The sequence below is a fragment of the Haliaeetus leucocephalus genome, unplaced genomic scaffold, assembly GCF_000737465.1.
Source record: "Haliaeetus leucocephalus isolate CR32 unplaced genomic scaffold, Haliaeetus_leucocephalus-4.0 Scaffold151, whole genome shotgun sequence".
Lineage (NCBI taxonomy): Eukaryota > Metazoa > Chordata > Aves > Accipitriformes > Accipitridae > Haliaeetus > Haliaeetus leucocephalus.
Window position 1 is genome coordinate 5897983 of NW_010972587.1, and position 25295 is coordinate 5923277.

The 25295-nt window shown below is 38.3% G+C and overlaps 1 protein-coding gene across 3 annotated transcripts in view; it reads left to right on the forward strand.

Annotated features, from left to right (window-relative positions):
- NAV3 (neuron navigator 3) overlaps positions 1-25295 on the forward strand; it is a 274517-nt gene that overhangs the window by 165123 nt on the left and 84099 nt on the right. For all 3 annotated transcript variants that reach the window (XM_010561819.1, XM_010561817.1, XM_010561818.1), the window contains exon 12: positions 1895-2014. In XM_010561819.1, coding sequence (XP_010560121.1) covers positions 1895-2014 — 120 coding nt within the window. The remainder of the gene's footprint in view (positions 1-1894; positions 2015-25295) is intronic.

A 25295-nucleotide genomic window follows, 5' to 3' on the forward strand; every position in this document is an offset into this window, starting at 1 on the left:
GCCTCTTCCATTATCAGTTTAATTACTTTAAACACTTGGGGACAGGAATGCAGCAGTAATTAGAAATCAGTGTGAGGAAGGACTGTTGCACTTGTTAAGTCTCTCCATTCAGGCCTTACTTACACAGGAAAAAATCCATATAGTCTGGATGGCATTCAAACCACAGCTAAATTTAATATGCAATTCCAGAGCCTTGGAACCTACTGCATAATTCACCCCTAGCTAAATAATCTGTCAAAAAGTCTAAATTCTGTCTTTAATAAAAGGATAAATCTAGTGTGTAAGTGTGACTGTTAATTTACCTTTGAAAACAAATGTAAAGTTACCTTCTGCAGACCCCAGATACCAAGGTTTCAGAAATCCCTTGCTGAACTGCAGGCCAAATCTTACCAGTGCATAAAACGCCTCAGAGTTTGGTTAAAAATAAACAAACCAACCCTTTGCGTTTTAATGCACTTGAGGTTGCCTTCGTCCAGATTGCCACCCAGGACACGACGCCATCTCAGACCGTAGCTGTCGCACAGGGCTACGCTACCGCAGCTTCGCTCTCAAAATCTGCACCAGTTCACCCACCCTGAACCGTGGGGGTGGAGGCTGGTGTTCCCGGGCTGCTGTATTAGCCCTGAGGTCTCTGGGACAGTTGATTTCAATTAAATCAGCTCCCAGAAGGAACCGCAGAGAGAGAGCCAACAGAACATCTGGAGCACTGGCGGGGTGTGTGTGCCTTGGCTTGTGCTGGGGCGGTTGTGTAGAGTTATTGAAGTTAAATTTTTGTGTACGTGGACTCACGCTTCGACTGAAAGATGGGTTTGAGTGGCACCGTTTCATGGCTCAAGGAGAACTTGTGTTCAAGATTATTTGAATTGGGAGTGAACTCCAGTAGGTAATTTTAGCCATCATCCTAACATTGGGACTACACTTATTTCAGTAAGCCTGTAATTTGACTTTCAGTAGGGTCACTGAGGTATACCAAATTTTTTGCCTGTATATGTACACTTGTATGTTAAGTGCCATACATGTGCGTGGTCCTTCACAAATAAATTTGTGCAAACTCTGCACTAGGTTGCTACACTAAAGTTACCAAAAACCACAAGAGGGAAATGTAAAAAACAAGAGCCTAAGAGGGAAGACAGTTTAATGAAAGGTCCTTTGAGAAAATAACGGACAGGTCTTGAGAGTAGGACAGGCTTGTGGTACAGCTCAGTTATAAGGACCAAGACCTCTCATGGAGATAACTAAACTGTAGGTAGGCGTTCCAGAAATTATTATTGCTGCTTGAAATACAGAAACTTTTAATAGTTCTCTAGTGAGTAAGCAGCATTATACTCACTGTTCGATTCATTAGTCATTCATTATAATGTGAAGTGGTGGGAATCAAGCAAAAGGAACACAGATAGAAACATATTCTTAAATGTCATTGTAAGGACTTCACTGGATATCTCTTTCATATCTGAATATTGCATCCCAGCAGGGACTACGGATTTGGATTCTCAATTTCTATTCCCATTTAGATGGATGCCACTGATTTTTTTCCTTTTTTTTTTTCTTTTTTAACTGGAGTTATGCTTCTTGCATCTGGTGCTATTCTTTGACAAAACTGCAGTACTTAAAATATGATTAAAATTTTTGAAGATACTTGAGGGCTTCAGTCTATTTTAGTCAAACAGGTTGGCCTGTAAGCCATCACAGAAAAAGGCAAATGATCCTAGAAAATAGGCATATATCCGATCTCCCTGTGCTAGGCACACAAAGTGAGAATATTTAGGATAAGCCTACCATCTAATAGGACAGCCCGTACCTTAAACATTTGAATTCACAGTCCATTAACTTTAGAGTGAAACGTGGTTGCCAGATGGTTGCATTTCCCACTGATTGACCACACATTTATTTTCAGGTACATGACAGATGGAGGACTCAACCTATATACTAGAAGTCTGAACCGAATACCAGACCTAGCTGCCTCTCGAGACGTCATTCAAAGAGGGGTTCATGACGTGACTGTGGATGCAGACAGGTAACAGTGCTTTGCTAAGTAAAAACCTAGCTGAGCTTTACAAATGGTTTTCATCCTTCATACCTGCTAATATATCAGCATTTTGTTCATAAGGAATAGGAAGAGAAAGCAAGCCTCTGAGGCTGCTAGGTTTCTGAGCACACAGTACACCAAATACCACAAGAAGTGGAGAAAAAGCTAATTTCTCACACACGAAGGGGACTTAGGAACAATTTATTGTTGAAGATGTAAGAGAAAATGTTAAGAAGCCCAGACCTTACTTGCAATCTCGAATCTCTGAAGTGGGACATGATTTGTACAGGTTGCCCTGTCAATTGACAGATGTAGGGAGAATGCGCATGGTCTCTAGGCAGCAGGGAGCTTGCGTGTGCCTGGCGAAGTGTGTCAGAACATGCACTTGGAGTTGGCTGGAACCAGAACTCTGATCTTCTTCACCCATTTTGCCCTCTGCGGGTGTCAGAAGGCAGCAGTAGCTGTGAGCAGTGGGAAATGAGAACTGGGCTTATATCCCATCGTCTACGCAGCGTGAAAAAAGAACCAACGCTATCTTGCCCTTTTACGTGTATATATGGGTGTGAGCCAAAAAATGCGCTCCCACTAGTATTTCTGCAGATTAGGAAAGTGTTTTCTGGTTTTTCTCCTTGAGTTTAAAGTAGTTTCGTACTGGTGGCTTGTATCCATGTCTGAGAAATAAAAATTCATAACCCAACTTTTGCAGAACTTAGAGCTGTCAGCTCTGAGGTTTTGGTCAGACCATCACAGAGATAAGGAGCAGCTGTGAAATTTGGCAGCCTTCAGTTTTAGGGGGTTGATTTCAGTCCCATCTTTTTAAAATCAGATTTCCTTTAAGGAAAAAATTGTATTTAATCAGGAAGGGAGAAAAGGTTCACGGAGTGGCTCTGGTTTTACAAACCCAGCAAATTAGTTGAAGAAGTTCTAGGATATTAACCCAGGTATGATATAATTTTCACTTTTCACAGTTTTCTGGTGAAAATATGCCTGTGACACAAGTCAGGGATAGTCTGCATAAGTCAAAGAGTGCATGCAATGCATCAGGATAAAGAAGATAATTTTCATCTAGAGAACCAGTTACTTACAGAAGAAGGTTGCTTTAGCTGGCATATTAGCATTTGTTGACCTTGCAAAAAAACCCTATTTTAGATAGCAATTCAAACGAACACTGCTCAGTTCTTGGAACGCAAGCGTTGACGTGATGCAAAGACCAGAGAAAGTGTACAGTAGGCGTTAAAGAAAATAATTTGGATAGAACTCAGGCAGTAACAGAAGGAGCAAATGAGAAATGAGATGTGGGCAGGAGGGACTTTTGTGGAGCTCTGTATGTGAGAACAAGAACCTTAAGCTCAAAGTGGGAGAGAGGGTGGAAAATTTAGAGGCTGGGAGTCATGTAATTAAAGACAGAATGTCGCTAGCGCCCACGTTTTTGTATGTCTGTATATCTTTTTTTTTCAGCTGGGAGTGAAGTTATTAGAGCTCTTCCCACCATGCAATATTCACACCCAGGTTTCAAACCACGCACATTTTCCCTGAAAAAAAAAAAGAGGTCCAAATTAAGGGGTTTTTAAATTTTTCTTACTATTCCTCAAGCTCTAGATGCCACTCAAACACTTTGTGTTTGTTTTTCTTTGAAGTGTTATTTAGTAATGTATGTGTAATTTGTTCTATATAGTGTGCAGGTGCATATAGGTTTTGCATGTGAAACCACAGGGAGGCTATTATCGGTTTTCAATTAATGAGATTGTCCAGCATTTCCCAGTACATAAATCTGTTTTGGTTTGTCAGACTGGCTAAAAATGTTGCGCTAAAAACTACCCTGCTGTTTCTGAGTCTTTCATCTCTGAGTCTATCGCTTGTCAGATTGTGGAGCAGTGACTTCAAATTTGTCAGGAGATTATTTTGGGCCTTGAGTGAAAAGCTGACCAATTTTATGCAAGATACAAAGCTTTTAAAAAAAAATGAAATTCATGAGTATTCAGGAAAGACTTATTTGATCTCAACAACTAAAATCTCAATATATTCCATCTTCACTGTGCATTTGCAAACTGCTCTTGACATTAGCAAACCGCATGAGCAAGCCCCAAAGTCATTTTTGAGCTTAAAGCCTAGAAATGTGAAGTAGGATTTGCTTTGCAACGACTGCTTTCCCGTAACACAAAGAATGAAAGCTGGACTCCTGTGCTCTACTGAACCTTCTAAACCGGGTGTCATGGAACATCCATATGCTGTCATATAATTAAAAAGTTTATCATAATGCACAGGCATGAGGGATTTAAATTATGGATGTTCAGACAATTCTGGCATTTCCTGACCTTTCTATGCTTGATTTTTACATACTTAATTGTGCTTTGTTAACATAGTGTGGGGTTTTTTGTTGGGTTTTGGGGGGGGGGGTTGTTGGTTTTTTTTTTAATGTATAAGTGTATCCTATTCCTTGAAGCAGCAAAAAGGCGTTTAGGAACTGGAAAAAAGTAAATATTTTTATGAGTTCTGATGATAACAAAACACATGCTTGCCAAAATGGGTCACAAAAAACCTGTATTAGGTCAAACAGGCACAAAAAATTGTTTATGCTGATCTTCAACTATGTGTATCACATATATGATATGAAATCAGGTGGAAAAAGCAATACAGAGATTGCTGAGACTCACTTTGTTTGGCAGGATAGGCTTTGGTCCTTCACAACCGCGTAGGTACCTAAGATTTCATCTTATTTCACATAGCATTTTAGATCTTATTTTTTCTACTCTGAACAAAAAATAATAGGGTTTATGTCAGGGCTTCAAGGTATGCCTTGCCACTTGTATGATGAACTTCCATGAAAGAGGTTTATTCTCCTCTCTATCATCCCTGTAGATATGTGAAGGACGTATGCATTTTCTCTGTGGTATCATTAGCATAAACCTTTTTCATAATTGGCATGATTTGCCCTGGCCTTTCTGTTGTAAAGGACTCTGCTGGCTTCTCTGTGCAGGCAGAAAATAAATGATATGCTGCAAATATCTGATTTACTTTAGCAGGCAGGAGACAAGCTTCAGTATTCCGTCCATCATTAGAGCCAGCAACTTTTGCTGACAGCAACCCCGTGTTCTTCATGAAAACTGAACTTGGGTTTTCTCTGACAACCCAAATTACAGCTTCTACTTATATTTTAAAACTTTTTCTTTTTGTGAGCTGGCAGTACAATATTCTTCAGATAAGTGGGCTGATGGTATCTCTAAGGGTAATGCCATTTCTGGCAAATGGGTACTTTCAGACTGATTCTTGTTTAATGGATAAATCAGGAATAATTCATTGAAATTAAGGACATGGAACTGGTCTAAAAAGACAATCAAGTCCCCAGTTTGATTCCACTCTAAATTGGTTTCAGAGAGCACCTGCATCTCCACTTCTTGCCAAAAAGCAAAGGATTGAAGGATCTCCGTGTGGAAACCTAGCCTGAGAGAGCTCATCCAAATAATAATATTAAATTGCTCTTTGAACAACTTCATAAAAAGCTAAATTCATGAATGCAACATAAGCCAAGGCTTAAGTGTTGCTTGCAAGCTGCTCTGGAAAGCACATTGGTGTAGAAAGGAACACAGCACATTTGCTTGTTCTAGGGAAAGAATTGTAATGGTTCAATGAAAGGCTGAAGGGACACTGGCAGCATCAGATGTCAATGGTTGTTTCACTCTTCTTTTGATTTTTTTTCTGATTTGGACTCTTTTTGTGGTCTATAAATGCCTATTCCTTGCAACTTACCTTGCTTCAGATACCATAAGATATTAATTAGAGGAGAAGATGGATTCACTGCAGCGGGTGTAACTTGGGATGTGGCTGAGAGAGTTCTCAGTGGTATGATGTTACTTTTCATTTATTGTTCTGTCTTCCTCCTCTACACTCTAGCGTTTGCCTTCTGGGACTCTTAGAGGGAGTATTTGAGGAACATTCTTGGAGTTCAAAACGCTTTTCAAAGTAAGATGAGCCAAAAGAGATTAGATGTAAACACACAAAATGAATTATGTTCTTGGGAAGAATAAGGTTTATTGAAAAGTAAGTTGCAATGCTTCCAACCCACCCTCCCTGTTAGGGAAGTTGAAACAAGCCCTTTTAGGAGGGGATATAGCTCCACTAGTTCAACCATTGTCCTTCCGCCCCTATACCTGCTGAATTTCGTGCACTGTATCAAAAGCCACAGTTTCCTTCACTTGCATCAGTCAACAGCCAACTTAAGTTGTGCAACCACTTTCCCCTCACATCCCTTGGATGCACTATTCTGGTTTTTTCACCTTTTTTTCAGATGAAACCCAAAGCTTTAAAGGTAGCTTATGCTGCTTAGTGTGCTTTTATCATGACCCTCTTCAGCTACTTTGCTGTTGCACTGAATCTGAGCGCCTGTTACACAGAGTTCTTGTGCACAGGGAGTCTTTAAAATGCTTCCACCATCTGTCACATGTGCAGAAGATTTGGCAGTTATCTCAGACTAGCTCAGGCTGGCCTGTTTGTTCTCAGCCAAACCATAATCACCATAATACATTATTAATTATAATTATAATAAAATAATTCCAGATTTTGTCTGTAGTTTATTAACTAACTTCCTGCATGAATGACTATAAGTCTTCTTCTGGTGTTTGTCTGAGTAGATGAACCTTGAGCTGGAATATTGTACTTTTGGAAAAGGAACTTTTCCAGAGTTCAAAGGGCTATTGAACTGGGAGCCCTGTTTCATTGGGTTGGTAGTATCAGAAAACACTGAGAGACATCATGAACGGTAACTTAAAATCCTAATAGAATACAGTGCCTATTCTCAAACTGTAAAGTTTTGGCAGCACATTGAAATTGCTGATGTCATTTGGAATTTAACCCTTTGGGATGTTGTTCAGTGGACAGGCATACTTTATGTTTTGCCTTTCTATTCCAGATGCTTCTGCGTAATGTGTATTTCAGCACTGTACTAATACTGTGCTTTCTGCCAGGTGCCTCTGCAGTTTGGTGTTGATGTGATCACTGTTCTGCCATGTTGCAACCATTACCTGTTCTGTTTGGTGCTTCTGGTAGCAAAGCAGGATTTACTATGGGCAGTTAAAGGAAATGTATATGCCACAGTTTTGAACTATTCGCTGTGTGCAAACATTCAGCCCTCTACACTTTCCTCTGTCTCCCAACATTTCAGCTGCGTCCAACTCTGGGTACCAGTGTCTATGGCAATAAAACAAATATTCATCCGATAGATACGAAATAATAAACAATAAAACACAAAATAGTTATGCCTACTTCTTGCTGTCTAAGACTTTCTTGGGCAAAACAGTTTTGCTGCAAACCTCCTGCACTGTGTAGGGAGTCTTCCTATACCTTTGCACCTGCCTTCACCACTAAGTATGCCTGTGATTGCTATTCTGTGCACAACCTTAAAAAGTCATTATAGACTTTAAAGTCAGCATGGTTCATACAGTTGTGTGATCTGCTATAATTTTCCTGGCTTGATTTTAGAGTATTAGTGGGTTCTTAGGAGAGTGAAATAATTATAAATATCTATACCTTTCTGTTTTTGCAGTTATTACTCAAATATCTCCAGAAACCGTAATTAAAGAATCTCTCTTGTGAAGCAATTTAATTTTTAAACTGTTTTTACTATTGTTGCTCTCTTCTATACTTTTAATCTTCCATAATTTCTTTTCACAGCTGTTGCTGTTAACATTTCCCACCATTTACTTTTATTATTCTCAAATGATCCTGCATTTTCATAATCTCTGGTGTAAATCTTTCCTCATTTTGGCATCTGCTAGGCTATGGAGAAAGTTACTAGTTAGAAATACCTATTTCAATGTGTATCTTGGGTTTTATTGTTTCTGCAAAGTACAGATGCAAAATTTAAGTACCTAAAGCATAAATATGGGTATATCCATGCATGAAGAGCAGAATAACTGTGTCAAAAGGAGCACTCCTGGTTTTTTGGCTCATTATGTTGTTAAGTATTCAGGATCCTTTGAGGATGAATACCTTATTTTGAAAAGCATAATGAGAAATAAAATTTTCAGTAATACAATTTTGTACAGCATTATTAATTTTAAAAGAATGGTATTTGAACTGAGTATGACCTTGTTTCTGGTCATGCTTTCAAAAGTCAAGATTTGGACAATACAAAGTAAGCAGAGCAACTGGACTTTGATCTGATTTTGTGAGGTTGCCCGCTCCCTTACTTGCTTTAAGTATCTATAGAAATTGCCCATAGAACCACAAACCAAAACATGGAAACATTTAACAGCTGTGTGTTTTTTGGTTCAGATACTTTATTAATATCAGTGACATAAACGAACTGCATTGTTAGCATGCTGTCATTAGTACGTTAAACTGTCATGATCCTGCAACATCATGTCTGCAGACACATTTCTTTGCACCCAGCTTACATAAGGAAATAACATTCAGAAAAGGCAAGAACAGTGCATGGCAGATGTTTACTTTAAAACAAGACCGAGCTGCGAGTGATTATGTGAAATGAATGACAAATGAAGTTTTCTCTTTCTCAGTTTCTGTCAAGTGGCAGAAAGAGGGACAATATCAACTAATTTCAGTTTATACGAAAAAGGCATTCATGGAAATAAGTTTTTAAAATTTTGCAAGGAATGGAAGCGAATTACATTCTCATGCGGTGCTGAATGAGCTGAGCATATAGTTTGCTGTAGGGTCGTTAAACTGAAGGGTGGCTGTTTACAGCTGACACATTCAACGTTCTAGCAGATCCACTTTTTCAAAGTGGATGGTGTGGAGTTAGGTATTAATGTCATGCAGTCTATTTGCATTCTTTATTTCTGCTTATCTCAAAGTTTCATTTAGATACTTTAAAATTATTTGAAGTGAGGCTGGACTTTATCATATGTTAACAGATTGCTAATACTTCCCTTCAGGAAAATGCAGATGGTTTATTTTGATTGTAATCTACTCCTGAAGAGAGTACCAATGTATTTAATATCAACTACCTAAGACTCGGTTTACAGTTTCAGCAACGGCATCATTTTGGTCCACTACTGTACTTCATTGTTATCAGCAAAGACTAATGTACTGTCTCCTTTGTGTTAGAACAAAACACGGGTAGCAAGATTTAAATCATTACCCAAAACACCCCAGGCTCAAATACAAAACTAAATGTGTGATACATATTTGAGTCCTGAAGTCAAGAAACATATGAAGTTCTTTAAAATGTCTTGATTTGTTTGATGGCTGGAGGGAAAAAAATGTAATTTTATTCTCCTGCATGGCTATCAAAAAAAAAATCATATTGAAATTTGCAATAAAATAGGTGCAATTGAGATTATAGTTCTAACATTAACGAACATGGTATATTTTAGACAGATGTTTCATGAAACTGAATATAAAAATTACGTGTTTGATAATTTAGTATTGGAGATGCAGCAGCTTGTGATCACTAAGTTGTCTTTTGTTCTAAATTGCCTCAGAGAGACCTACTTCCTCATGGAGTAAAATATTCTTGTTTCTTACTTAAGTCATTTATTAAAGAACTATTTTTATAATAGCTACTTACCAGATTCAGGTTGTTTGTGGTATGCATGTACACGCATGCTTGGCAAACAAAACATATGAATTATAAGAATGTCCCAATTACCACTTTCATAGAAAGTAATTCATTTGTAACACTATAAAAATCCTTTGCCTTGGATTTATTAGGTATAAGTGCACTTTAAAGAACGTTTGGATTTGGCAGTTTCAGGAGACCTCTAAAATGAGGAAAAACAGGAAAAAAATGGAAAGCCACACCATGGTGTGTTTTTCGTACCCACAAGAGGTAATGAGAAAGGGGTGAAATGATCTGCTCTGACAGCTACTTGCTGTTGTTTTGTACACCCACTCTTCCTCCTAGTTGGCAGGTGGACAAAACAGGTAGGTGAAAGGAAGGATAAATTTAAATTAAGCCTAGCATCTTAGGGGTGCAAATCCACGTTTGCTGCTTGAGCTGTAGGGCTGCTTACAGTGCAAAAGAGGAAAATTGCAAGGTTTTGACCTTTTTCCTCGCAATGTGCTGCTCTTAGAGCAAAACGGTACTGCTCTCCGTCCTGGGGCTGCAGGAAAGCGGCGATGTTCAAGGCATTTTGGATTGGCAATTGCATTGCAAGGTAACTTCATCATTAGTGCCTAAAAAAGATCGCCGGAATCCAGCTGTAAAGCTAGTCATGGGTTACCTGTGATCAGACTAAATTAAAAGAAGGATGTATCTAAAGCTGTGCAGGTTAAAAAACATGGGAGCCTTTTATTTTCCGGAAAAAGAAATGGACTTTCAACCCCGTAGGCTGGCTAAAGACAGTGTTCAAAGGGAGAAAGCATGAAGGGAAAGCTGGGAAGGATACAGCGTGGCAGAAAAACTGCCAGCCAGTGCAGAGAATACCCCTCGCTGCGGGACGCAACATGTGTTAACCTTTCTCTTTGAAAAGAAATCCCTCCGTTCGCTTGTATCAACATTTTACTTATAAATCTTGACTATGTCACCTCTGAGTCTTCTTTTGATGGAGAGAGGAAAAGACGATCCTCCCTCTTCAATCTGTTCTCCGAGCGCCGTTGCGGAGGCTTCCTGCCCCTCCTGAGCCCCTTGTGACAACCTCAGCTCCGCACAGGGAAATGTTTGGTGCAGCAATGTGCTTGCAGTTTGTTTTCTTTTGAAGTTACAGCACTAATCTCATCTGTATCTAATTGTTAAAATATTAAGTCTTCAAAGATTTCCTTTGTAAACAAAAGATTGTCATAACAATTTAAGCAGGATCAGATGTGTAAACATAAAGAGAGGAACCCTCAATGCGTTTTACAGAAGTTTTTTTACAAAAGGATATGGTATAGTTATAATTCAAACCTGCTTAATGGATTGAATAATCTAAAATACATTATTTGAATGGAATTTAAAAATAGTTTTGCCTAATTACAATTTACCTGAACAAGTAAGCTTTTAATGTTACATGTGTGTATCAGGTTTAATTTCCAGTGTGCTAAACTTTCTCCTATGTTCGTTTTGGATGCATTATGCTCTAGATCCATCTCATACTGCAGAATAGAGTGTAAAATGGCTGCTAACCCTATTAACTGCTGTGTAGGTAAATTCGTGAAAGCAAAAATTGCTTTACTACGGTTTGAAAGCAAGTTTAGTGTTGGAAATAATTGCATTGCCCTGGGAAGTACAGTAATTGACAAAACAGGTATTTGTGTCCTCAAAGTGTTTTATCTAGAAATAAATCTTATTGATATGTTACAGGCTTTTTTATTATAATATCCAACAATTTTTGATCAGACACTCAGTATACTTACTTAAAAGTGAAATTAAGATATTTCAAATGGGTAGGATTTGAATCGGTTTCTGGAAAAGAAACTACAGAGACAGAAAACATTAAGTTATGTATTACATATCTTCTGACTGTTCCTCAATGAACAGATTAATATTGAGATCCAGTGCCTAAAATCTGAAAATTTGTTGATTCAAACTAGAAATTCACATACAATTACGGTAGCAAGTTAGTGAACTGTAGGAACAAGACATGAGGAATAAAGGTAGGCTGTACTTATCTTCACTTTGTTAAATCAAGCCTAGATCTTTCTACAAGATATTTATTGCCAGATTCAAATATCAAAGTAGACAAAATTTAATGAGCGGTCTGTGTCTGGAGTGACTGGAAGACAAGTAATACTTTTTGAGAGGCAAGTGATCAATAAAGGTCTATAATTTTCATGACTCATGAACCACCATCTGGAGGCTCTTCTCTTTTTCCATTGACTGTACCAGGAACAGAGCTGGACAGCTAGCTTTTGAGGTATGTTAAGATGAACCATGACTGTTTTAGAGAATTTAAAACAAAACAAAACAAAACAAAACAAAAACCCTGCTGAGTTTTGGTGGGGTTTTTTTCATTTTAAATAGAAGAAATTCTAGTGGAGCACTGCAGTGAAGTGACAAGCCTGTATGTAGTTCCATCAGCCACAGCATGACATGACATACTGTCATCCAGGGATAGTCCTTTAGTGGAAGGAGTTACCTTCCAAGGGATTTTAGAAAGGCTGCATTTTAGGAAAAACAATTTCTGTACAGCAAAGCTATTGAAAGATAAATCAGCATGTTTCTTTAAGGTTAAAGAATTATTCTTTTTCCTCTTTGAGTTAAAATCCTTCACCTCTATGAAAAGAATTGCCTCAGTGTGCTACGTATGACCCAAATCTTCTGATGCGTAAAAAAATAACTGAATTGGCTCTATTTTACAAGTATTTTCCCTTTGTTCAGGATAGAAAGAAATTTATGATCCTGTTTTGTACATCTTTCTTTCTCTCTCCTTAATCATTTAAATTAATGACACCAGCAATACTCTTGAGAAATGGATGAATATAAAGTGGATAAACTCAATGGAAAAGCGTGTAGGAAAAATCATTTTTTTGTGTATTAAAAATAAAGTATGTTGACAACAATAATTTAGAGCCTTCCAGATAAATTTTGAAAGCTAATATCCTAACTAGATTTTCAATAGCTTTCCCTAAACAGCTATTTTCCATAAAATTACCCATCATATTTTGTTTTGGAATGATCCTATCGAATTGGCAATGTGGGAAATTTTAAGACTGGGCTTGTGTGTATGAGTGTCATTCCAGCGTGCCACTGAATTGCTGAGTAGTGATAAGTGAGCCCCAAGAATTCCAACTCAATTTCTGCAGATTTCCAGTGTGGGCAGTAAGAACAGCCTACCCCACAGAAAATTTACGATAGATAGTTTATTCATTTTGGATGGCTGCGTTGGTGATATTTTGTCAGATTCTTGGACCTGCCGCAGCTTTTTGGTACAAGTGAGCACAAAGGCAATAAATACTGAGGGTAGCTGGTCAGCAATTGCTACATGCAGTATTGGTCCTCGGTCTGTACTGGGTTTGACTAGCGCTTACTCAGGGAGCCGTAACTATTCCCTTGACAGGAGCTCCGTTTCTTTCACTAGCCATGGCTCTGATACAAGGGGGAACTGAACGATGGGATATTCGTTGTCTTAAAGCTTCAAGCATTTTCTCCACCATGCCCCGCTCTGAAAACATTAGCTGTTGACCTTTCTCTGTAAAAGTAGCAGTGAAACCCAAATACTGAGTTCATTTCACAAAGTATTGAATTGCTGAAGGAATAAGGTCTTTGAGGTTCTCTTTCAAGAAGATAGCAGTGCGTTTCTGGGTTCACAGTTGTGGCCTTGCCATAGGTAATTATTAGGATGCCAAATTGCTACCAACTTCAACTTTTTAAAGTTAAAGAAAAAGATAAAAAATAGTTTATTCTTTATTTTTCAGTAGGTCACAGGTTTTGAAAGAAGTTTCCATCTTGATAATATATCCTAAGTAGCATTAAGAATTGATCACCAGCTGCAGCTTCTTATAAATATACTCTAACTAAAGGGAGCTCAGGGTTTTTTTTGTGGATGATCCTTCTGGAAAGTGAATACTCCTTAAAAAGCTGGCTTTGAAGGGTGTCTTCTGCTTTCCAACCTCCTGCCCTGTTCCTCTTGCCACCACCCATATAGTGGGTACCCCTAGAGGAAAAATCATAGTGACATATATCCAAACATTCACTTAAAACCTCTAAAAGAGCCCCTGTAAAATTTACTAGGTATGGTATAAAACAATCTAGTGGCTGCCCTATACTACATGGACAACCAAAGCTGCCTCCCATCAGTCCAATGCCTAAGGAAAATACACACAGGATATGAAGTCATCTGTTTTCCCCTCTCCAGCAGCTGTGATGTTTTAGACCAGTGTCTTAAAAATGAGGATTAATTATCAGTGCCATGCTAAGAATCATTCATATAATAAAGCAGGGACCAAAGGACAGTGTTGTCATTTTCATGTGAAATATTTCATATATTTGGGAGGAGACTAATCAAGATATCAAGTTAATTTCTTAGGCAATTCTGCTGTTCATGCTACCAGTTTCTGGGAAACCACCTTGTCTTGTTTGAGTAGGAGTTTGTTTTGTTCCCGGCATCTCAGTTGCATTTTACAAGGAGAAGTTGGGAAAAAAGCCCAACATAAATCCTAGGAAGAGTGACCCCAACTTAAATGCCTCACATCTGGTTTTATAGGATTTGTATTTGAAAACCTAAGCCAAATTATGAGGAAAAAAATATGGTCTAAAAAAGGAAAAATAGGAAAATTCAGGAAAAATAAATAAGGACTTTTTAATTTAAAAAAATGAGGACTGTAAGCAACCTGATAATTTCAGGATGGTTTGCACTTTGGAGGTCACAAAATTGTAAATAAAACTAGATTTTCAGAGGACAGTGTTAGATTTTTACATGTTTACTCTTGATCTTTTAGGCAAACAGAAATACACCAGAGCGATCTTAAAACAACTGAATCTTCCACAGTTAATTGTCTTCTATTTTATCTCTGAGTGTTTTTACAAAATATTGTTTGCAAAAGTGTGCCATAATGTACAGATTATGCCGAACATGTTGTCAGGTCTTCCTGAATGGTACGTGATTAGATTCAAGCTCTGGATGCTTAAGTTGTAGATGTAGCAAATTACTTTCTCATTTCATTTGACCCCAGAGAAGTCCCTCAGGAGAAATTTGTGGATTAATGTACATGTCACAGAAAGCCTTTGCTCCTTAAGGAAACTCAGTTAGACATGAATCTTACTCTTCTTCCCTGTCTTTTTCTATTCCTGATAGGAGAATAAACACCAGTATGTTGAACCACTATGATTGTAGAAGATGTGTATGTATTTTGGAACAGTCTTATGAGAAGATTGTGGGCCTGTAATATATTTAATCAGCCTAACATTTATTATATGCATTTTAATACTTGGCCCCAATGAAAAAGATGGAGCAGCTCCTCCACCGGGCCCCCCATGATGCCTGATTTCTTGTGGGTCTCTGGTGCATACTGTACATGCAGTACTGTATTTGCCATTAAAAACTTCCTGAAAAGGCTTGTGTTAGCACACTTTAAATTTTCTTTATGGTCGGCCAGAGAGTACTCAAAATGATTTAGTACTTTCCTAAGCAGTTCTTCAAAAGGAGTGTACGTTAAAGGGCGGTCAGAAAGTGACCCTTTGGCCGGGCTGAACCCACAGCGGGAAGCTTCCAGAGACACAGCAGAGAAGGGACTTCATCCTGAAGAAAATGCAAACCGTGGCACTAATTATGTACCAAAGGGGAATTATCGTATGTCTCCTAATGCCTGAAGTTCTTGTACAGAGGCTGCTGAAACCGTGCATAAAAGATATCAAAAAGATAGTGAGGAGACCGCTGCTCTCAAGGGTGTAGGTACCATGACGAGTACAGCGTGCACGCCTGCGTGGCTGCCCTTTGGCTCTGGTTAGTATGCCAGCAAAATAAGACCGTGCAACGTCCTCATCCATCCAACTATGACTTGTTTTAGAGGAATGCGACCGGCCCTTGGTTGCGGAGGATGCTGGCCGGGTGCAGGGAGAGCCCTCGGTGTCCCAACGCTGCTGGCGGCTCCCAGCGACCTCAGAGCTCAGCAGAGGTGGTGCGGCTCCCGGAGCTTCATGCTCCAGCTCTTGCAAGCTGCTACGTGTAGCTAAATGGTCACTCCAGAACACTCTGAGCTGCTCTCAATTATAAGAAGCGTTTCATTAATTTCCATTCGTCCCCAGATTGTGGAAATCCAGACGTGGCCTGGAGGCATCAGTGCGTTCTGGGTGCAATTGGGATGGACCAGAGAATTTAACCTGCAGTAGTTGAGCGTGTAAAACTTTAGCCAGATAAATGAGATAAAGGAGGAAAACTGTATTAAATCTAGATATCAGTGCTGTATTGTGTCAGGAATGGAAACGCATTTATCAGCATAGTACTTTAGAGTAATATGCTATAGTGGCAAAAAAGTACCAACAGTTTTCCTTTGTGCTGCCGTTGCAAAGTTCTCTGGTACATATTTAGCTGCCAGCTTGTAATAAAGTCTGTGTGTCAGCCCCATCAGGACTTCATGCAAGCCCTAAGAACCAGCCAGCTTCATATTCTAGTCAAAGTAAAATCTCATGAAGCTAATATCAGAGGCTCTACAAAAATGTATGGCAGCAAATGTTTTTAATTAAAAATAAATAATTGTATCGTGTGTAGCAAGTTGTAGCCTTTATACACCACTTCACTTTCATGCTCAGGTTCCTTTAATTTTCCACTAGTTAAAAAAGTGCAAGCCTTTTTTGGTTTCCCAGTGTATTTTCATTTTTATATTGTTAAATGACTTCTTTTTGGCAGAGGCAAAAATAATTGGTTGGACAAGAACATATAGAATCATTCATGCATTTCCTGAAAGCTAGTATTGTGCTGATGTTTCTCTGTGAAGCTGTTCCATCTGCTATTTTTCTGTAAATTTTAAGAGAAATCTTAGAAATCTTTTTTAAAAATTATCACTGGGAAGCAAGGGTTTTTGAAAGCCAAACTTTTGCCAGAGTTGTAATTTTTTTCTCCTTGAAGATGGATTTTTTTATAAAAGCCACCACCTCAGTTATTTCCGAGTCACTGCTAATTTAAAGTCAGACCCCCTTCCTTCATGGGTTTCTTACCCTAGTGCTAGTTTTTTCCTCTGATATTTTTATAAAAGCCTTCTGTATTCCCATTTGGATAGCATTACTTCATGGTGCTTCTTCTCAGGCGTTATCTCTTGCCTGCAAGACTTGGCTGAAGCCATATTATTAATTGGTTTCCTCCTCGTTTTCTTTTTACAAGAAAGGACTTTTTTAACCTTCGAACTTAGAAATCACATTGGTCATTTCTTTCTCGTTGCATTTTTCTTTTGAAGCAGTATTGAATTCCATTATACCTCCTGGGGTGTCTTTTAGGTTTGACCAGCTTTCCTGTACTCTAGTAGTCGTATTGTTTGGGTTTGGTTTTTTTCACATTTTCCAGCTACTTTCATTCTTATATTCAACATCTGTTGGTTTGGGTTTTTTGTTTGTTTTACCAAGGAAGAGAATGCCAAGCTCCTTCCTGTAGTCCCACCTTTCTAGGGTAGACTATAATTCAAAAAAAACTCTGATTCTCCTTGTTGATAGGTATTTGATTCCATTAGTTACTCAGTAATTAGCTGTAAGACTTTCCCATAGTGATCCCCTCTTTTAAATTTATCACCACTGCATTTTCATAGTGAGATTATAGCTCAGTGATGGTTCCATTTTGAAATTTCACCATTTTATCCTTCCCTTTCTGTCAGTTCGGTAAATACGAGAACCTATTTTTGCTGTCCAATTATATTTATGAAGATGATTGCCATTCCTTTTCAGGTTTGCTTTCATGGTCTCATATGTTTGTCCAGTGTACCAATTTCAATAGCTCTGCCTTTTTCCAGCTTATCTTTCAACCCCTTCTACTGATTTCGGCAAACTTGCGTTCCTTTTGGTACATTTGTGTACCAAACTTTGGGAGAGAGGAACAGTAGTCAGGAACAAGAAAAAACAGCAAAAGACTCTTGTCAGTATTCAGTTTGGAAAGAAGCCTTTGACATCCTGATAAATGCTGCCGATGTGGAACGTTCGAAAAAATTACTTCAGCTTTGCAAAGTGGGTGGTAACAAACATGATAGCCTCGAAGGCTGGAGCGTGAGAGGGGGACAAAGTTTCCCAAGTTGGCAGGGACTTAATTAATTGCAACAGGCTTCAAATGTTTCTGCTGTCTGCAGCTATATTTTTCCTTCATCTCTCACTTGCTAGTCTGCTCTCCAACTCAAGTGTTGCCATCATCTATTAAAGTAGAAAGTGGGGAAAGAATTTCTTTGTAATGAGGGGGTTTTTGTTTGGTTTTTCTGCCCCTCTATAGTGAAGCCATTTGGGGCCCTCTCCATCTTTATGTTAGTGACCTGCCTCTGAATCTTGGGAGTCTAACTGGAGTAATTTATGGGCTAAATGAGGTGCCATATTGCTGCTACATCTTCTGAAGCTTTCTAGCTGATAAAGGAATTTTTTAAAAATTTTTTTCATTTGTTTTGTTTTGGGCTTGGGTTTTTTTGTGTGTGCAGTTTCAGCCAAGCGGTAGCCCTCTTTTTTGGTCTTTTCTGGCTTTAACTCAGGGTGACATTTATGGGAGAGGAGAGAGCTTCAGGATACCGGGGAGAGATCCAGGGTGATTGGCTGCTGTTTGGCAGTGATTTATTAAAGCAGCTCTCCTTATCTCCTTGACTGAGATCCTGGTATATTTACTGCTATAAACCCAGCTAGCCAGAGGTCTCATTACCTTCTCAGCAAAAGTTTCTTGTGTCATAGACTTTGACATTCAAGTTCAAAGCCTAAGAAATTTCATTTTTAATATCAAACATTAATAGGTTCCAACTAAGCTGTCGTCATTCCTTGCAGCAATCAGCCGTTTTGGATGCATATTGCCCCTTGTATAATTTAAATGCAGTCTGCTTTGCTTTCTCAGACAAAATAGCATATGTTTTGTAGTATTTTTGGAAGAGGATGGACACTCTTTGGGTTTCAGCCAGACTCTTTGTATTATGTGCAGGTGCTTTGGGCCTTTAGTAATTAGGGGACCTTCTAATAGGAGAATCAGAGGACAAGGCAGGAAAATTACTATGACGTGGGTTCTCTTTGCCTCTACAAAAAACTAATCTTTCCTGTTTTAGCTATAGTAAACTTACAGCTGTGTTTCAGCCCATGCTTATAGGAAACACAATACAGAATTGATAGAATCATTAAAACATTATTAAGTAAGTATGCTCTATTTCAATCTACCTGGATTTAATTGCTTTACCTTAAAAAAACCCACCAAAACCCCAAACCAAATATTAACCTCTAATTGAACAGGCAAGCAGGGCAAAGGTCTGAAGTTCCTGGGTTAATACTATGTCACTTACTCTTTTTAAATTTCCATAATACAGTAAATCTACACGGACTGGGGTTTTTTTCCAAAGACCGACCAAAGGAATGGGTATGCTTTTTGTAGTAGGCAAGCTTGTAGTAGGCAAAACCTTGTTTTTTTTCTTTACCATGTCCCACTCCTAAGCCACACCAGATTTGAATGAACTCAAAATGTTACTTTTCTGTTCTGCAGAAAGCCTATCAGGGTAAGTCACCAATTGGTACATGATATATATATCAGTATATAACAGTGGGTCTGCTGAGAGGTGTCAGGGTAGGCAAAATGTATCTTTCCAAACCAGCTCCCGGGGAAACTCACTTATCTTTGCCTGCATGTATCCTGCCTGCAGGTGTTTATCCACGTGGTGTGAGCGTATACTCATGTCCACACCTACGTGTCAGTGTTTCTCCGTATGTGTCGAGTATATAAGTACGTTAGTGGAGCAAGCCGTGGTGTCCACAAGCTGCGTTGCCTCTTTGTGCTGTCGCCCTCCGTGTAGGCTCCGTGCCTGAAGCTGCTTGGCGTTGAGTATCACCTAGCAAACTAATAGGAGTTAAAAGCTAAGAGGATGTGACCTTAAATGGTTAGCAATGACACAGCATGTTAAGTTTTTAGCTCATGAAGGATAAAGCATAAGAGTCATCTTGGGAATCTAACAGATAAATAATGACACTATGAGCCAAGGGGACAAAAAGGCAGTGGAAACATTCTCCTAGTGATTATAGATAGAGTAAAATTATTCATTAAAGCATTTTGCAAAGATACATTAGGCTCAAGAAGCTGTTTTGGTTCTTACAGTCTGATGAACTAGATAATTAAAAATTTACCCTGACAGTGTCTTTCAGAGCTGCTAATTATTTAGCAATTTTTGCTTGACAGCATGGTGCTGCATATTAGACCTAATTGACATTATATCTTACTGTATATATTAGAAGTAGAAATGGACAATCAGCATATGCTGACATTTTCCTTTCATTACAATGACAAACGAAGGAAATATTTGGTTATTATACTGTCATCACCGTTCTTAGGAAGTATCCAGTATTTAATATTTTATATCATTGTCTTCATTTACAAACATTCATTGATATTCCAAACATGCCAGTTCTGAGTATTTTCCTTATTTTGCAATTAGGGAAATAAAGGGAAAAGGGTTATTTTTGTCTTAAACATCAAAATACTGAGTCTGCTGGTTTGTAGACTGGCTATCCACCCTTTTAATCCCTCAGAATTAAGTTTTCAAAAGCCTTGCACCCATTTTTGCCTCAGAAGCATCCATACATTACCTGCGCTTTACTTCTGCACTGGGAAAATGTATTCTTCCTATTAACTGTGATAAATCTGCCCTTTACACCTCTACTTCTCATGTTATTGATTAGGCAAACAACTCCTGTCTGGCTTTTTCATCTGCTTATTTGCTCAGTTCTGCATCTGGTCAACACTGACACTTCTATGCTCATGCTGGCTGTTTTCTCATCCTGCCGTGTCTTAAATGCTGTGGAAATCATAAACTTTCTGGGGCGAAGACTCTTATTGGCATGTTGCTCCAGTGTGCAGGCAGCATATTTAACCAAAAGATTTGAGCATTGTTACTAGAAGGTACCATAATACATCTTATGGTAACTATTAGTAATAAACACCCAAAACAACTCTACAAAATTAACTTTATGGCCATTGTTTGAATTCAGTCAAAGCCATCACTTGATGTTAGTCCCTAATGATTCAGTCATGCTCTTCTTTCGGAGTACTGCTATTTTATTTTCAGCAGGACTCCTCCTTCAAATAGCCTGCTTAAAATAGATGGAATGAAAATGTTCATGAAAAAGTTAATTGAGGGTATTTTGTACATAGAAGATGGGGCTGTGAAATTAGAGATTTGGATTGGAAAGCCCCTTTGTTGTTCCATCTAGTCTAATTCTGCACTGTTGCTAAATAATGATATTTGGCTGTCTGTTCTCACCTTGAATATTCTATTTCCCTTAGTAACAATTTTATGGTCTGCCCACAGCATCTTGTTAAATTGCCTCTTCTCACTGGGTTGGCTTATATATAGATTTTCTCAAATGCAGTAACATAAAATACTAAAATAAAAAAACAGCAGTAAGTGGTAAAAGGCAGGAAATTTAAAGAAACATATGTGAGATAGCTATCGGGAAAGCAGTTAGAGCATGCAAGGCAAAAAAGCAAAGCAAAATAATATCAGAGCAGGAAGCCAAAGAAAATGGGAATATAGTCTGAGTTCAATAAAAACAATAATAAAAAGATGACAATAGAATAAGAAAAGTGATAGATTTCATAATCTTACTAAAATTGAATTAGAAAAGATGCTTTTGTTTGTGTCCATTTTGATAAAGCATTCCACTGATTTTCAGTAAGGCAGCAGTTAATTATCAAGGTACAATTAGCCCTTAGAAACAACAACAGAGAGAAGTGTTCCCTGATAGCTGTATAATCTGATGTATTTGGACAAAAACCATCACACCGTTTTAAAAGGAAAAGCAGGGAAACACTTTAAAATGATGCTCAGCAAATTCTTGAAGGCAGGAAGGCAGTATCAGTCAATCTGAGAAGTTAAATGCAGAACCACACTGAGGGAATACAACGCACAGAGAATCAAGGAGTCATTGCTTAGTAATCCTGACACTTTATTCAATATATTCGAGTGTATATTATTTACATAACCCTCACATGCGGAGAGAAACATCTTATATTTGACAAACAGCCAAGATGTGCTGAAACAGAACATGCCAGGCATACTGCTGCTTTTCAGTAGTGCTGTGCCCTTGCATTTGCTATAGATTTCTGGAAAAAGCTATTGAATAAAGCTTTCAATACCCCCTCTCACTGATAGTTAATTTCTGCCATAAAATAACTGAGAGGCCTCCCAGACCTGCTATGTGAAAGCTCAGAAAGAGCTCCTTATCTAATCAAGGAGAGGAATCTCCTGACTCACTTTATGGTTTTATACAACCATATGCACGCTGTAGGTGGTCTACCTATTGAGCGCTAACCCTCAGAGCATGTTGTAATAAACATTTTGCTAGACAAAATGGTAAGCTGAAGTGAGATTTAGCAATTTCAAAATTCTTTTTGGCACATAAAATGAGAGGAAACAGGAGAATTGTGGTATTTCACAGTGATTGTTGTCACTGATGATGTTTTTAATATTCATTGCACTGTTAAAATATCATTAAGTCAATGGAAATATTCATAGGATAATGACAAAATATTCACTGTAGTAGCAGAAAAATGTTTAAGGATGTTTTCATCAATCAAATATCTGAATATTGAATTAAATTAGAGCAATTCACAGTAAACTGATTAGAAAACAGTGAGAGCAAAGTTAGGTAAAATAATTCAACTTAAAACAAAATAAGGTAATTTTTTAGAACACTGTTTTCAGGTTCCATTTTTCTGCAGGCACTTTCTTGAAAATAACTGCAGCCACTTCTTTAAAATCTTTCCTTTTAATCAATAATTTTTTACAGCAGTTGAGATTAGGTTGTTCATTGTAGTGACAACAATGTCAATGAACTCATTTGGCCTTAATGATTTGATTCCGGCAGCAGCTACTAATTCTGCTTACTAGGAAACCGAAGGTTTTCGTACGAAGGTTAAAGATAGAAGAGGTTCCTGGGATGGCTGACAGGGGGGATCAGTGCTGCTGAGCCCCGTAGGAAAAGGTCACCGCTGCAGTACATCAGGGAGGGCTGTCGCTGGGGGAGGTGAAGTCACGTCTAGCCTACAAAGAGAGGTTTGGACTTGGGTAAACTAGTCGTTGGCAGGTGTAAGTAGGATTTGCTTATTGTCTCCTGCTTATCTTTGCCTACCAACACTGCTCCTGCCTTCTAATCACTGCTGCCAGGCGGCCGTCACGTCGATGGGACTGTCAGCTGCTCTCCTTCCTTCTTCCTATTCCCCACATTATTTGTTTGTGACGTTTCCAAACAGAAAATCTTGAGCAAGCACAGCGCTGCTGGGTGAGCAAAGGAAAATGAAAGACCTTTATCTACTGACAGAGGGTTTTAAGCTATGGAAAGCTCCTTTAGGTTTTTATTTTATTTTTGAAGTTGCACATGGTATTCTGAGCTTACCTATATCTCGCTGAGAATTCATGTTCAAGCCGAATAACTTTTTCATCCCATTTAAATGGGAGTAACTGAAGATCTCATTACTTAGGAGTTTGAATGATTAGTCATTGGGGTGTAGGTCCTCTAAAAATTCATAGAATAGTCTAGCATATAGTGGCCTTAGGAGACAATTTCACTCAGTTGCACAAGGTAATATTGGCTATGAAATACAGCTTGCTAGAAAAAAGATGGCTCAGCAGTTCACCCTGAAATGTCATGCCATTTCAAAGACTTATCTTTCACAGTGCTGCATGTTGCAAACTTACTAGGCTGTTCATTGAAGCCTACGTACACAGTAAGAATATTGTATGTAAATGGGAGCGCATGAGAAAGTGGCAGTTTGCAAAATGACACCTGAATTATAAGAAATAAGAAGTGATTGACAGCTTTTGATTTCCATTTACTGGTACCTGGGTTACCAAGCCTTGTCCGCAGTGGCACGAAGGGTGTTGTCTGAACTTGATGAGCTGACCGTTTGGTATCATTTAAGATGACTAACTTTGTTTAATACTGCACTGGATTCCTCCATCTGGGTTATGTTTTTTCTTATACCAGCTTCATTCTATGTTCTCTCTTCAGTCATTCAGAGGGTCCAGAATTTGAGAGTTTTTACTAGCTCTTTACACTCCTGTTATACTGCAGTACATTGCAACGTGAAGTAGAAATTTTCTTAACTGTTAGGAGAGCAATTGCAGATCACTATATATGTTCCTTCCCAGTCCCAAAAACTAAACTTCAGTGTGGCGAGTGGCCTGTTAAAAGACATGTATCGCAAACTTCCACTGATTTTAATGACACTGCAGATAGATAATACGCATATATACTATACAAACAGTAACAGGAGTCCTCAAGGTTTGTACACAGCTCCTGAATCAATTGAACTATATAATCAATTTAGGAACTAGCCTAGTTAAGCCAGACACCATTTGGGTGGATCCACGTATATATTGCTACAGATCTGTAGAGCTTAGTTCAGGAGAGAAGATCTAGTCTTGAAAAGGCAATTTAGTGTTTCTACTTGTTTGTCACCCAGCGTCTCTGCAAGGAACACTTAGTACACGTTACAAAAGGCAGAGGAAACCAAATGATTAGTTTGAAGAGCTGGGAGGCAGTGAATTTGGGTTTGGAACATGAATATTCATCAGGTCTTGCTCCCCTAAAATAATCATCAAGCACAACCTTTCTTGGGGAAAAGCTGTCAAGTTTGGCGTACTGTGCATTCAGAACCTGACTTAGAAATGATTAACTTTGAAATGGAAGAATCTTTTCAAGCAGCATTAAACAGAGCATTTTAGCAGTTTCCCATTAAATCTTTTTCAGTATTTGTAAAGTTCATTGATTTCAGAGAAATAAAAAGCAGCAATGTATAAAAGATGGAGACTTAGTACTCAGGGGTAAACCAACTCCTCCTCTTTCAAACCTTAAAAATAAAAAGAGGCTAAAAAATGCATTCAGCTAATGTAAAGGGGTGAATTAAACTGTCTCATATCTGGGAGTCCTAGATAGAAGCAAAGGCAATAGGAGGCCTTCCTGCTTTCCCTGCTCAGCTGTATTATTCGCTACAATTTTAGGAAGACTGTCTCTCAACAGACTGAAGGGTGTGCAATAACTGGGAAAATCAGGCCATTTGATGATGTCCTTAAATGCTTAGGTGTCACATTTTTAGACATCTATGCCTGAGAATTTTTATCTCTACCCAAATCCTACATGTCATAAAGAAAAATGATGCTACATAATATCATCAGATTTGTTATTTTGAATCATTTAGAAACAAGTGCCAAAACCCCTCTAAGTTATGGTTTAATAATAAAAGAAATCTCTTTTCTCTAAGGGAAAGTCCTAGGAAAATGCTAATCCTAGGGGTAGGATGTTTAGGGGTGATTTATACCTCAGAACATAAAGGGTTTTTTTACGTTTATTCTAATATAAAGAAGTATATTTACATTATCCTTATGAATTCCTAATTCCTTTTAAAAGACTAGCTAGGCTCAGGCATTTAATCATGCACTGCTTTATGAAATATATTTGGTTTTGTCAGTTCTTGTTGCTTTTCAATTTCAAATTTATTTTGACAAGTTGGTATATATCTCAGTTTTTTTTCATTTCTTCCCCAAGAGATTTCTGCTTTTGCAAGTGTCCAAAGTAAGGGATTTTAAAAGCATTGACTTTCAGTAATAGAACTATAAATAAAATAGTGAAGATTTCCTTCAGACAAACTCCGGTAGAAGTTTGTGTATCATAAAAAACAAACAACCAAAAAGTCAGTCAAAAGTTCGTTATAAAAGCCTAAACTGAAGTACTTGATAAGATAAAGGAATA